The sequence below is a fragment of the Procambarus clarkii genome, chromosome 20, assembly GCF_040958095.1.
Source record: "Procambarus clarkii isolate CNS0578487 chromosome 20, FALCON_Pclarkii_2.0, whole genome shotgun sequence".
NCBI classification, from domain to species: Eukaryota; Metazoa; Arthropoda; class Malacostraca; order Decapoda; family Cambaridae; genus Procambarus; species Procambarus clarkii.
The window spans coordinates 48,477,689-48,492,166 of record NC_091169.1 but is presented as its reverse complement, the minus strand read 5'-3'; the positions used below and the strand labels follow the sequence as shown (position 1 = coordinate 48,492,166).

The following is a 14,478-nucleotide window of genomic DNA, read 5'->3' as shown; positions in this document are numbered from 1 at the left end:
GGCAATGTGGACAAGGACAGCTTCAAATTAAGGGAAAGTAAGACAAGAGAACACAAGAGGAAGCTGGAAATGCAGAGATGTATGGAAATACTTGTGTCCGCCCTCTCCCATTCCAGCCCGTTGTGGTGGTGAGGGCTTGGTGGGCGACGGCCCTCATCCCGTTCTCTTAAAAATAACGTCACTTTTCGCTCGTATACGCGCTATGGCCAAAAATGGACGTAATTTGCAATGAAATCGGCTCACGAAAGTGATGGCCTGTCTCATTTTCTGTTTGGGTCTTCTGGCTTATTCAGTAAGGTTAGGAGAGGAAACTTCCATTAACGTTTTTCATGACGTTTGGAAACTTTAGGAGAATTTCTTGCCCACCTAACCTACCAGAGGACCCTTAACTTACTGTTTTGGAAAAAATGCCAAATTTAATAAAAAAAAAATAATTTTCAAATTACGTCCATTTTCGGCCATACGTTCAAACTGCCAAATTCAGACGTAATTTATAAGAGAACAGGAGCTCGACAGTCCTCTGTCCTTTTGGAACCTTATGCTCCTGCTGCTGTCTTTATTAATTTTGCTGGTTGCTTTTTCCTCGTCTTTGTGGTTAATTTTTCCTCTCCACCTCTTCTCCTTTCTGATTGTGCCCTCCTGCCGTTCTTGAATATTCGTTCTATTGTCTTCTGTTTGGACGCCGGGTGTTTGGGGAGGCGCGCGCGCACTCACCCGTAGAACTGTGGTAGCTGACATTGTCGAGTGAAGGGACTCTTTTTTTTGATTATCAAACTTTACCATTGTTGCTGAGCCCGATCTCAACGGACTGGCGGTTCTTAAGGTGCCGATTGCAGGGGTGTATATCCACGATGCACCTCTGGGGCGGCCTCGTCTTGTCGGGTGTTCTGTCCTCTAATGGTGGCTCCATGGTGGGTATGGGGGGCTTATTCTTGAATGAAATTCTATATTCCTGTTCGTTTCAATGCTGATATCTGACCCTCATTGGGAAACCAAGTCCCTAAGTTAGACTGTGAGAGAAGGCTGGGCTCTGTAGCCCCAGACGAAGCTGCTTCTCTGACTCTCCCTACTGACACTCTCTGTTCCCCTCCCACCTCTGTTGCAGGGTTGAGCCCCCAGTGGTGACCACCTCATCACCTGGCGTGGCTCCGTCTCTCCCTGTAACAACTGCGCATTTTACCCCCCCCCCCCTCTTACCAGGGGTGCTCAGCGTCGTCACCTCCGCACGCAAATTATTCCTTCCCAATCTACTATATTCCTGGCTTTGTTTGGTCCTGCTACGTGGACAAAGTATTTTGATCTCAGTTATATTGATCCTACTTCGTCCTGATGATTTATTCCTCCATAAACCTCCTGTAAGCCCCGTGACGCAGTGGTAAAACACTCGCCCGGCGAGTCGCGAGCTCTTTTGCCTGGGTTCGTATCCTGGCTGGGGGGGGATTGATTGGGCGCCAATCCTTAACTGTAACAACTGTTCAGCCAGCAGTGAATGTGTACCTGGTTGTTAAACAATTTGGGGGGTCGTATTTCGGGGAACCTAGGGTTAAGGACCTGCCCGCAACGCTGCACGTGCTGGTGGCTGTACAAGAATGTAACGACTCTTGTATATATTAATAAATAATAATAAATAAACACCTCTTTGATTTGGTGGATACGTTTGTGTCTATTAACCCACACGTACTGATACAAGTGTTGGTGCAGCCCCTGTTTAGGAGGCGGCTGCCCGCTTGGCTTCGTTGTCCTGCATTGGGGAGACCCCTGTTCGCATCTCCAGAAATACCCGGCTGAATGCCAGCATTTGGCACAGTTATTCTCCCGCGCCATGTTGCGACTGGTGACAGGGAACTGAAAGACTGCCACGAGGATATTAAATATTTCCTTAAGGCCCAAAACCAATCTATTCTCCAGATTGATACGTTCACTCGACCCCTCGTGGTCGTCGTCAGCCTTTTCTCGTTGTGAAGGTCACTTTTGATAGAAGGTCTCGTCCGTCTTCTCTAATTCTTGCTGGTGCCAGACGCTCCGGTCAGGAGTACATGCCCTCTCCTCGCCCCTGCTGCAGGTGCGGGAGATGTGGGCGTGATCCCAACAGGGAGCACAAGTGAGGTGTCTGTAAGGATCCATGATACACTGTGTTGCTCCATGATACACTGTGTTGCTCCATGATACACTGTGTTGCTCCATGATACACTGTGTTGCTCCATGATACACTGTGTTGCTCCATGATACACTGTGTTGTTCCATGATACACTGTGTTGTTCCATGATACACTGTGTTGTTCCATGATACACTGTGTTGCTCCATGATACACTGTGTTGTTCCATGATACACTGTGTTGTTCCATGATACACTGTGTTGTTCCATGATACACTGTGTTGTTCCATGATACACTGTGTTGCTCCATGATACACTGTGTTGTTCCATGATACACTGTGTTGTTCCATGATACACTGTGTTGTTCCATGATACACTGTGTTGTTCCATGATACACTGTGTTGTTCCATGATACACTGTGTTGTTCCATGATACACTGTGTTGCTCCATGATACACTGTGTTGTTCCATGATACACTGTGTTGCTCCATGATACACTGTGTTGTTCCATGATACACTGTGTTGCTCCATGATACACTGTGTTGCTCCATGATACACTGTGTTGCTCCATGATTCACTGTGTTGCTCCATGATACACAGTGTTGCTCCATGATACACTGTGTTGCTCCATGATACACAGTGTTGCTCCATGATACACTGTGTTGCTCCATGATACACTGTGTTGCTCCATGATACACTGTGTTGTTCCATGATACACTGTGTTGTTCCATGATACACTGTGTTGTTCCATGATACACTGTGTTGTTCCATGATACACTGTGTTGTTCCATGATACACTGTGTTGTTCCATGATACACTGTGTTGTTCCATGATACACTGTGTTGCTCCATGATACACTGTATTGCTCCATAATACACTATGCTGCTCTATGCATGTCTCAATGGTATTACTTTTTGAGTTATTTTGCTTATCACCAGTGTCTTAAAAGAGCCACTCACCTTACCTGTATGGGCCTGGAACCCGGGACCCTGTGCTTGTGAGGTTCTAGCACTATCGCATGGACTTCCAGGGTTCGAGACCCATACAGTCCAGGTGTCTGGAATGTTTATTTCCATGGAAATGTGGATCACAGTTTATCTTAAAACAGTGTTTCTATGTTGTAATAATGTTCAACATACTGTTACTATGTTGCATTATTGTTCAACATACTGTTATGCTGCGGCTGGCTTAAAGTTTCATCAAGTTTTATGACTGTTTCTGGTGTTAACATTCATCAAGTTGTATGACTGTTCCTGGTGTTAAGACTCATTAAGTTGTATGACTGTTCCTGGTGTTAAGACTCATTAAGTTGTATGACTGTTCCTAATGTTAAGATTCCTCAAGTTGTATGACTGTTCCTGGTGTCAAAATTCACTGTCATATGTGTTATCATGTAGTGAGAAGTGCGTGCATCAGTGTGAGAGCATCCTGGGAGTGAGCAGGTGGTGCTACACTTGCTACACGTTATGAGGCAACAGCCCACATGACGGAGACTGAGCTCCGGCTGTTACATCACTCAAACACTCGTGTGACCATTGAGTAACCCCGCTGTTACAGGTGTCATCATTCATGCCCTTATACATAAATTAGGGACTCATTGGCTCCACACACTCAATTGCTCTCCAGGCGTCGACTTGTACACTAAGACACACGAAACACTAAACTGGGGTTTGGATAATCACAGCACATCTTTCAGGTCGCCAGTCTTCGTCAAGGTAAGACCCATAAGGAAATGTTACTTGGAAAGACTTTTATTGATAATTAAAAGCACGTAAGCTTTTTTGTCATTAACGCTGCAGATGACTAAACGTAGTCGGCTGTTTTGCAAATATTATTCTGTTTTGTATATCTTCTTGCACTGCTCGGTCAGCAGTGTTCGTTATATTCTTTCTCTGCCATTGCTTTTAAGATATATTTTTTTTCTAGATTATATCACAGTTCTGCTTGTTGCTCCGTGGGAGCTGCAACATGTGACTGTTTGTCGGCACTTTGATATAGTCCAGTCTGGTTTTGTCCTGATGTTCCTCTCCTCGTGTGCCTGAGGCATTCTGGCCAACATGTGCATACGGCTCCTGATCCCGTGATGGCATCGGCTGTTCTAGAGTCCATCTGGTCTCATAAGTGTCACTATGAGTGTTTCTAGATAAGTGTCACTTAGAGGGGGTGTTGTCTGGAGAATTATTCACATTATGTTGCGTAAATTAGTGGTTACTGGGGAGAAAGTGTTCAAATGTAAGGGCTACTTATAAAAGGTTGTACATTTAAAATTGGGGAAGTTTAACATAAAATTAACTAATACAAAATAAGTAGGTATCTAGGGATTACAATACGTACTTTGTGCTTAGCAGTTCTCTTAAGGGTTTGTTGTGTTCAACTTTGTCTTAAGCTTTACAAGTATTCACGATACAGCGAGAAGAGAGCTTCCTTGTTTAGTATTCAAATTGAAACTCAGGTGTGTTTAATTCATCAGCTAGAAAGTCAATAAGTATTGACAGATACTTTGTTTATCAGCATATTTCGGGCGATGGCTTCCTTGTTATCGCAAGAAAAGATAGAAGCAGGGCAGGTGTTTAACCCCGGGGGGGGGGGGGGGGGGGGCAACGACACATGTTTATTACAGGTGACGATATACCATAGGGGAAAAACCTGTAAAACACATAAAGGGACAGACATACAGTTTCATTGGTCCGCGATTATGGTTGTCACAGTACATGTTAAACTACATGTTAAGGTAAAGTTATAGTTACATGTACATGTTATCATCGACGCCTAAATTGTTTTTGTATATCACATTTCACTGATGCGATGTGGAGACCTCGGGGATGTTTTGAGGCTCTACTTTCTAACTGAACTCTCTTTGAAGTTCTGCTTCCTACTGAACTTTTTACTAAGTTCCACGTTCCCTTGACCCTTCTACTGTTTTAATTCTGCACAGTGAGAATCAAATCAGTTAATATATATGAAACATTGGCGGGTTGTTGCTGAAGGCAGGAAGAGTCAGCTGCTGAGTCCTGTCAGCTGCTCCACTGTTTCCTTCACACTGTGTAGCGAGAATCACAGACGGTCCCACATCTACTTATTGAATGTATTCTTAACAAAATATCTCGGTCTGTCTTGGCCCTGAAGGGGGGGGGGGGGCGATGGCCCCTCAGTGTCCCTCACAGCTCTCAGGGGAGAATCTCTTATTAAGACATTTTTTTTTACACAATATGTTTTCTCGTGACTGGTGTTTGGTGTCCGACGCAAGCTGGACAAGCTTAACTTGAGGACGGGTTGTATAAAGTGGTTTGCTTTTACAAACAAGGGGTTTGACGGCTGGATTAACGAGCATTTAGCCCATGTTGATGAGGCCGGGCTGTCATGTTGCCGTGAGGGATGTCAGGTTCCGGTGATTGAGCCTCTCATGCTACGAGGCAATAGCAAACTATTGAACTACCCAATGGTCGTTCACGCGGCCTTATTACAACCACGACGTCGACGTTCGTGTAGTCAAACGAAGGGATCAAAATAAATTAAGTCCCAAGACTAAGTTCCATGCAGTCATAGCCGCAGTGTTTGGCTCGGCTGCCCACATAACCGGTGCATGAACAATGTGGTTCAGTTCCTGAACCCATTATGTGCCTCTGTAACCCTCCCCACCGCCGCCCACGGGATGGGTATGGGGTGCATAATAAAGACAGAAATGTAATTACCTCCCCAAGAGCAGCCACTTGTTGTGTGACACAGTAAGTGTTGACGGTGTGGTACACACCAATGTGGTTACGGCGGTGGAAGTGTTGACGGTGTGGTACACAGCAATGTGGTTACGGCGGTGGAAGTGTTGACGGTGTGGTACACAGCAATGTGGTTACGGCGGTGGAAGTGTTCAGGCACTCTTGCTTTAGTACAAACTCATTTTCATAAATAAAAAAGTTTTGTCACACTGACAAAAGTTGGAAGTGTTGGCTGGCCTGTGACACCAACATGGGTTGATTTATTGGGCTATGTTGGTGACGCCTTGGCACTATGTCCGCTCTCCTGGCTGACCCAACCGCTTGGGCTACACGGTAGATGTTGTTGTTGCTTGTTGTTATAGATTCAGCTACTCAGAACAAGTTGCAAGTAGCACGGGCTATGGTGAGCCCGTAGTGGACTTACCTGGCACAGGAGCGGGGCAAGTAGCACGGGCTATGGTGAGCCCGTAGTGGACTTACCTGGCACAGGAGCGGGGCAAGTAGCACGGGCTATGGTGAGCCCGTAGTGGACTTACCTGGCACAGGAGCGGGGCAAGTAGCACGGGCTATGGTGAGCCCGTAGTGGACTTACCTGGCACAGGAGCGGGGCAAGTAGCACGGGCTATGGTGAGCCCGTAGTGGACTTACCTGGCACAGGAGCGGGGCAAGTAGCACGGGCTATGGTGAGCCCGTAGTGGACTTACCTGGCACAGGAGCGGGGCAAGTAGCACGGGCTATGGTGAGCCCGTAGTGGACTTACCTGGCACAGGAGCGGTGCTGTAGACGATAGAGCGACGGTCTCGCTTTATGCTGGTCGGCGCTCAATCCTCGACCGTCCAAGTGGTTGGACACTGCCCCCCCCCACCTCCTCCCCACCCTCCCATCACTAATCCTAATCCTGACCTCTTCCAAGTGCTATATAGACTTGGCGCTTTCCCTAGATAGTTCCCTTCCCTTCCTGGATGAAACCATCCCCTGCCACCCCTCCCTTCCCCACCCTCCCCTGCCACCCCTCCCTTCCCCACCCTCCCCTGCCACCCCTCCCTTCCCTATCAACCCCTGCCACCCCTCCCTTCCCCACCCTCCCCTGCCACCCCTCCCTTCCCTATCAACCCCTGCCACCCCTCCCTTCCCCACCCTCCCCTGCCACCCCTCCCTTCCCTATCAACCCCTGCCACCCCTCCCTTCCCCACCATCCCCTGCCACCCCTCCCTTCCCCACCATCCCCTGCCACCCCTCCCTTCCCCACCCTCCCCTGCCACCCCTCCCTTCCCCACCATCCCCTGCCACCCCTCCCTTCCCCACCAACCCCTGCCACCCCTCCCTTCCCCACCATCCCCTGCCACCCCTCCCTTCCCCACCATCCCCTACCACCCCTCCCTTCCCCACCATCCCCTGCCACCCCTCCCTTCCCCACCATCCCCTGCCACCCCTCCCTTCCCCACCATCCCCTGCCACCCCTCCCTTCCCCACCATCCCCTGCCAACCCTCCCTTCCCCTCCATCCCCTGCCACCCCTCCCTTCCCCTCCATCCCCTGCCACCCCTCCCTTCCTCACCATCCCCTGCCACCCCTCCCTTCCCCACCATCCCCTGCCAACCCCCCCTTCCCCACCATCCCCTGCCAACCCTCCCTTCCCCACCATCCCCTGCCACCCCTCCCTTCCCCACCATCCCCTGCCACCCCTCCCTTCCCCACCATCCCCTGCCAACCCTCCCTTCCCCTCCATCCCCTGCCACCCCTCCCTTCCCTATCAACCCCTGCCACCCCTCCCTTCCCCACCATCCCCTGCCACCCCTCCCTTCCCCACCATCCCCTGCCAACCCCCCCTTCCCCACCATCCCCTGCCACCCCTCCCTTCCCCACCCTCCCCTGCCACCCCTCCCTTCCCCACCATCCCCTGCCAACCCTCCCTTCCCCACCATCCCCTGCCACCCCTCCCTTCCCCATCATCCCCTGCCAACCCTCCCTTCCCCACCATCCCCTGCCACCCCTCCCTTCCCCACCATCCCCTGCCACCCCTCCCTTCCCCACCATCCCCTGCCACCCCTCCCTTCCCCACCATCCCCTGCCAACCCTCCCTTCCCCTCCATCCCCTGCCACCCCTCCCTTCCCCTCCATCCCCTGCCACCCCTCCCTTCCCCACCATCCCCTGCCACCCCTCCCTTCCCCACCATCCCCTGCCAACCCCCCCTTCCCCACCATCCCCTGCCAACCCTCCCTTCCCCACCATCCCCTGCCACCCCTCCCTTCCCCACCATCCCCGGCCACCCCTCCCTTCCCCACCATCCCCTGCCAACCCTCCCTTCCCCTCCATCCCCTGCCACCCCTCCCTTCCCTATCAACCCCTGCCACCCCTCCCTTCCCCACCATCCCCTGCCACCCCTCCCTTCCCCACCATCCCCTGCCAACCCCCCCTTCCCCACCATCCCCTGCCAACCCTCCCTTCCCCACCATCCCCTGCCACCCCTCCCTTCCCCACCATCCCCTGCCACCCCTCCCTTCCCCACCATCCCCTGCCACCCCTCCCTTCCCCACCAACCCCTGCCACCCCTCCCTTCCCCACCATCCCCTGCCAACCCTCCCTTCCCCTCCATCCCCTGCCACCCCTCCCTTCCCTATCAACCCCTGCCACCCCTCCCTTCCCCACCATCCCCTGCCAACCCTCCCTTCCCCACCATCCCCTGCCACCCCTCCCTTCCCCACCATCCCCTGCCAACCCTCCCTTCCCCACCATCCCCTGCCACCCCTCCCTTCCCCACCATCCCCTGCCACCCCTCCCTTCCCCACCATCCCCTGCTACCCCTCCCTTCCCCACCATCCCCTGCCAACCCTCCCTTCCCCACCATCCCCTGCCACCCCTCCCTTCCCCACCATCCCCTGCCACCCCTCCCTTCCCCACCATCCCCTGCCACCCCTCCCTTCCCCACCAACCCCTGCCACCCCTCCCTTCCCCACCATCCCCTGCCACCCCTCCCTTCCCCACCAACCCCTGCCACCCCTCCCTCCCTTCCCCACCATCCCCTGCCACCCCTCCCTTCCCTATCAACCCCTGTCACCCCTCCCTCCCTTCCCCACCAACCCCTGCCACCCCCTCCCTTCCCCACCAACCCCTGCCACCCCTCCCTTCCCTATCAACCCCTGTCACCCCTCCCTCCCTTCCCCACCAACCCCTGCCACCCCCTCCCTTCCCCACCAACCCCTGCCACCCCCTCCCTTCCCCACCAACCCCTGCCACCCCTCCCTTCCCTATCAACCCCTGTCACCCCTCCCTCTCTTCCCCACCAACCCCTGCCACCCCCACCCTTCCCCACCAACCCCTGCCACCCCCCTCCCCCCCGAGCTAACATCTCCGGCGTCGTCCAGTTATAAACCAACAAATGGACAGTGAGAGAACATACACCATGAGGCATACTTAGCCAGGTCATTCACACTATGGGAGTACATAATCTTACCGTATACAACCTGTGTATACCTTACTTCAGTGTATAGTTGTAGGCATCCCTCAGTCTCAGGAGACTATGGAGTTCCTCTCTGGTCCTCTCCAGGGCTCAAAGCTTGGGTAGGTTGATATGGGGGAGAAGCTGTAACCCATGCAGCAAGTCGGGCATGATGTATGGTGTATACCCTAGTGTATACACCATGGGTATACGTAGCCTCAGCGTGGACACCAGTAGGGAGGGTACCCCGGGTGGCCCAGTGATGGGAGTCAAGTGGTCGCAGCACCGTACCTTCATCACCGTGACCATCTTCACTACACAACCTTCAACACTGTTACTATTGTCACTACACACGACCCTCCTCGTCACTGTAACCATCTTCACTACCCACCGTGCTCTTCACTGTAACCATCTTCACTACCCACCGTGCTCTTCACTGTAACCATCTTCACTACCCACCGTGCTCTTCACTGTAACCATCTTCACTACCCACCGTGCTCTTCACTGTAACCATCTGCACTACCCACCGTGCTCTTCACTGTAACCATCTGCACTACCCACCGTGCTCTTCACTGTAACCATCTACACTACCCACCGTGCTCTTCACTGTAACCATCTCCACTACCCACCGTGCTCTTCACTGTAACCATCTGCACTACCCACCGTGCTCTTCACTGTAACCATCTACACTGTGCATATGTACATGCAGTGTGTACAGTGTACCACTTCCACATACTGTCTTCAGAGTTACAAACATCTGTCCAGAGTAATTAGTCAGCGGAAGGAAGTTTGGAGCCGAGAGTACCTAACTGCTCTGAGGGAGTACCACTACGGGACTAACAATTCCTACAACAAAATCCAATTACAACCTGGCGATGTTGTTGTGGATGGACAGTGACGGTCCACGCCTGGAGTGGCTTCTGAGCCGTATAGTGTCTGTCTATCCAGACAGTCAGGGTGTCTCGAGGACAGTGAAAGTAAAGTTGAGAGGCACCACTAGTCTCACGACACTAGACAAATTAGTTCCTTTGGAGCTAGCAGGAAATGAAGTCGCTGAGAGACCTCCAAGACCTGGGGCCAGATTCACGAAGCAGTTACGCAAGTAATTACGAACGTGTACATCTTTCCTCAATCTTTGACGGCTTTGGTTACATTTATTAAACAGTTTACAAGCATGAAAACTTCCCAATCAACTGTTGTTATTGTTATAAACATCCTCCTGGTGCTTCGTAGCTCATTAACTGTTTAATAATTGTAAACAAAGCCGCCAAAGATTGATAAAAGATGTACAGGTTCGTAAGTGTTTGCGTAACTGCTTCTTGAATCTGGCCCCTGCAACTCCAGTTCGGGACATTCGTCCTGTACGAACTGCCGCACAAGAATGAAAATTAAAACTAAAACAATACTATAATAATTCTGTAGAGGAGTAATGAAGTGCTCGCAAGTCCTAAACATTGGACTCCGTTTCGTATTTCTTATTCCGACCCATAAATTGTTAATGCAACAGGTAGAAATTGCCGACGGTTGTGTTAATTCCATTTTAAGTAAAGACATATTAGTTAGTCATAAACGAGATTGCATTCTATATTTTATCCAGAAAACGAGAATATTTTGCAGCGACGTTTGCATCTCGTCACAAAATCTATTTAGCTAATGTTACACTAAAATCGTCAGTCTAAGAACTGAAACCACAATAAAATGAATCTATTAAATTGATTATAGAGTCAATAAAGATTTGACATCAAACCTATTCCTCGTTTTGAATCTCAATGAAAACGAGTTGAGGATGACGCCGAGGCAGAAGGAGGAGGAGCGCCATCATTGTGGGTGTTGGTGGAACTTAAGTCGTGACACAGAGTGCCTCCCACAACAGACAATTACTCCAGCAAGTCCCAGGACGCAGCGTGACTTACATTAGTCTAGGAAGAGTCATGGTCAGTGTGTTGGGTCACCTGCTTGGGTCCCGACGGTCCTCAGGTCCACCCCCCATGATGTAGCTGGTATTCCTTTCTCCTTACATTAGTCACTATTTGTTGCCAAGACTTGACGGAACTAAGGAAAGTGCAGAGTTCGTTTTTTTCTAATTGTACGTCATTTTTGGCCATTAATATGTATCTAGGAATAAATCGTTACGACGCAGGAAAACACCTCCCGAGAGGGTAAGGTTTATTCATTAATAATTACATAAATTATATGTGTAACACCTGTGCTTTACACGTTATCGTCTGTTTTTACTGTGTTACTTGTTGGCAGGTCAATTGTGACCGCATGAACCATCAGTTGAGCCGGTACATCCCAGGAGCCGGATTCACGAAGCAGTTACGCAAGCACTTACGAACCTGTACATCTTTTCTCAATTTTTGGCGGCTTTGTTTACAATTATTTAACAGGTAATGAGCTCCGAAGCACCAGGAGACTGTTTATAACAATAACATCAGTTGATTGAGAAGTTTTCATGGTTGTAAACTGTTTACTAAATGGGACCAAAGCCGTCAAACATTGAGGAAAGATGTGCATGTTCGTAAGTGCTTGCGTAACTGCTTCGTGAATCTGGCCTCAGGACCACGCGGACGCCATTAATACATGTCCTGTACTGGAGTACACGTGTCACAGTACTCTGATATTGGATCACAGGTCAACACTACTGAATCACCTGAAATTGTTTTAAATTATAACTAACATTTGTAGCAGTACTACTAACTATTTAATTACAGTTTAGAAGATAAACTATATCAACCGTTCCATTACGGTGTGATAAACTAAATTATGAACCCTCCTTCCCAAAACAAAATAGTGTGAAGGAAAGATTACTGGTGATAATAAAATATACAAATACACTCAACTCACAAGTAATAAATAAGTAATAAATACAATTAAATACAATCCCTTGAATTAATAATCAACACAATCACCTCAATGCTTCCCCAGAGGGAGCATGGAGGTCGACCCCGAGCCGACTATGACCATCCCCGAACACCCGCCAGTCACCCTGCAAAGTTTGACGAGGGCATTCTCAAGCGACTGACCAACTTCAGACGGACAGACAAACAGACATTCAACACACACAGAGATCACACTAACGTGATGCATCAAATGAACAAATCCACAAGGGCCGTGACGAGGATACGAACCTGCGTCCGGGAGCATCCCAGACACTGTCGTAGCTCAGTCGATTAAGGCAGTGTCTGAGATGCTCCCGGACGCAGGTTCGAATCCTCGTCACGGCCCTTGTGGATTTGTTCAGACATTCAATTTTGCAGGTACAAATGGGTATACCTAACTTCAGCCCACACACACTGTCACAGTTAGGGAGGTGATCCAGTGTGAGCAAATGTCGCGAGTTTAAAAAATGAAACACATTTGTCAAGTAGCGCAAGTGGAACACATTTGTCAAGTAGCGCGAGTGGAACACATTTGTCAAGTAGCGCGAGTTGTTTGTTGTTTAAGATTCAGCTACTGGGAACAAAAATTTCCAAGTAGCACGGGCTATGGTGAGCCCGTAGTGGACTTACCTGGCACAGGAGCGGGGCTGTAACTTGCACATGTAGCGCGAGTGGAACACAGTTGTCAGGTAGATGAGGCGCAGGTGGAGCGCGTCTCCCCCCCCCCCTCCCCACTCTGAGATATATAGCCCAACACCCTCCGTACTCTGTCCATCTTCCACTCAGTCTCATTCACGGTAAGTGACTCCTTTGTTTACTCCTGTCATGGTCAAGGTTATTGTCAACTGCAGGTATTATTGGTACACTGCAAACTGGAGGTATTATTGGTTCACTGTAAACTGCGGGTATTATTGGTACACTGCAAACTGTAGGTATTATTGGTTCACTGTAAACTGTAGGTATTATTGGTACACTGTAAACTGTAGGTATTATTGGTTTACTGTAAACTGTATGTATTATTGGTACACTGTAAACTGTAGGTAGTATTGGTTTACTGTAAACTGTAGGTATTATTGGTACACTGTAAACTGCAGGTATTATTGGTACACTGTAAACTGCATGTATTATTGGTTCACTGTAAACTGAAAGTATTGGCAAGTTATTGGGTTGGTTGTAAACTACAGGCATTGACAAATTATTGGTTATACTCAAGGAATTGAAAAGTTACAGGTTGAACTGTAAACTGCTGCCATTGGCAAGTTATCGGTTCTATTGTAACCTGCAGTATTTGTTTTCCTCTAACAGACTTGGCCACATATATACAATGCTAACCAGCATATATATACATTGTCTCTTGTCCTCCATGGACAGGGTTAGAGATGTGTTAAACATATAGTTCAGTGATCTGTTGAACAATTAACCACAGAAGGTGATCGTAGTGTTTTTTAAAATGCTAATCTAACCTCCATATATAAATACACAGATTTTCGTCTGTGTATTTATTTACGTCTACATAAACAGTGTTCGAGGTGTCTTTTTTACATAGTTTCATTAATGTGCGTTTACAAATGTGAAATGCAATTCTGACCAGCTTCCACATATCCTGTATACACATACATACATATACATTTATATACATATATACAATTATGTCTCTCCTACTTTGACAATGTAAGATAGCTGCTATAGAAACTAATATGTTATTAGGCACTTAACCACTGAAGGTGATAAAGATGCTTTTACAAGATCGGGTTATAGTTACGTAACATACATTGTATAACTGATGCATTACATAGTCAGTCTTGGGTACAAGTCCAAGTGCAATCACTGATAAGTTGTTGTTTCTACTGTAAACTACAGACATTGAAAATATAATGATTCTACTGTAAACTGCAGGCGTAAACAATTTATTGGTTCTGTTGCAAGCTGCAAGCATTGACAAGTTATTGTTTCTATTGGAAAGTGATGGCATTGACTATTTATTGGTTCTGTTGTAAACTGCAAGGAACAGCAATGAACTAGTTCTTATGTAAATTGCAGACATTGACGACTATTTGGTTCCATTGTAAACCGTATACATTGACGACTTTTTGGTTTCATTGTAAATTGTAGACATTGACTACTTTTTGTTTCCATTGTAAACTGTAGACATTGACAAATTTTTCGTTTCACTGTAACCTGCAGACATTAACATTCCACGCAGGAACACGCAGAACTCCTTAACTTCGGACTTAATTGCCACTACCTCGCCAGCCCAAGACCTTACCAGAAGAGACTGGAGATAGAAAATCTACTAGACGATAGACACAATCCAGAAATCAAAATAAAATCACCACCACAGCTTCCCTTCA

The 14,478-nt window shown here is 48.6% G+C and overlaps 1 protein-coding gene across 2 annotated transcripts in view; it reads left to right on the top strand.

Annotated features, from left to right (window-relative positions):
• The first annotated feature begins 3,653 nt into the window (after nt 1-3,653).
• The window catches only part of LOC138366672 (peritrophin-1-like), a 21,040-nt gene continuing 10,215 nt past the window's right edge, over nt 3,654-14,478 (top strand). Inside the window, exon 1 of one of the 2 annotated variants that reach the window (XM_069327933.1) lies at nt 3,654-3,808. Coding sequence is in view for 1 of the 2 variants with exons in the window: in XM_069327932.1 (XP_069184033.1) it covers nt 12,821-12,924 (104 nt within the window). In the remaining variant the exon portion in view is untranslated. Of the gene's footprint in view, nt 3,809-12,766; nt 12,925-14,478 lie in introns of those variants that run through there. The other variant, XM_069327932.1, reaches the window with a different exon arrangement.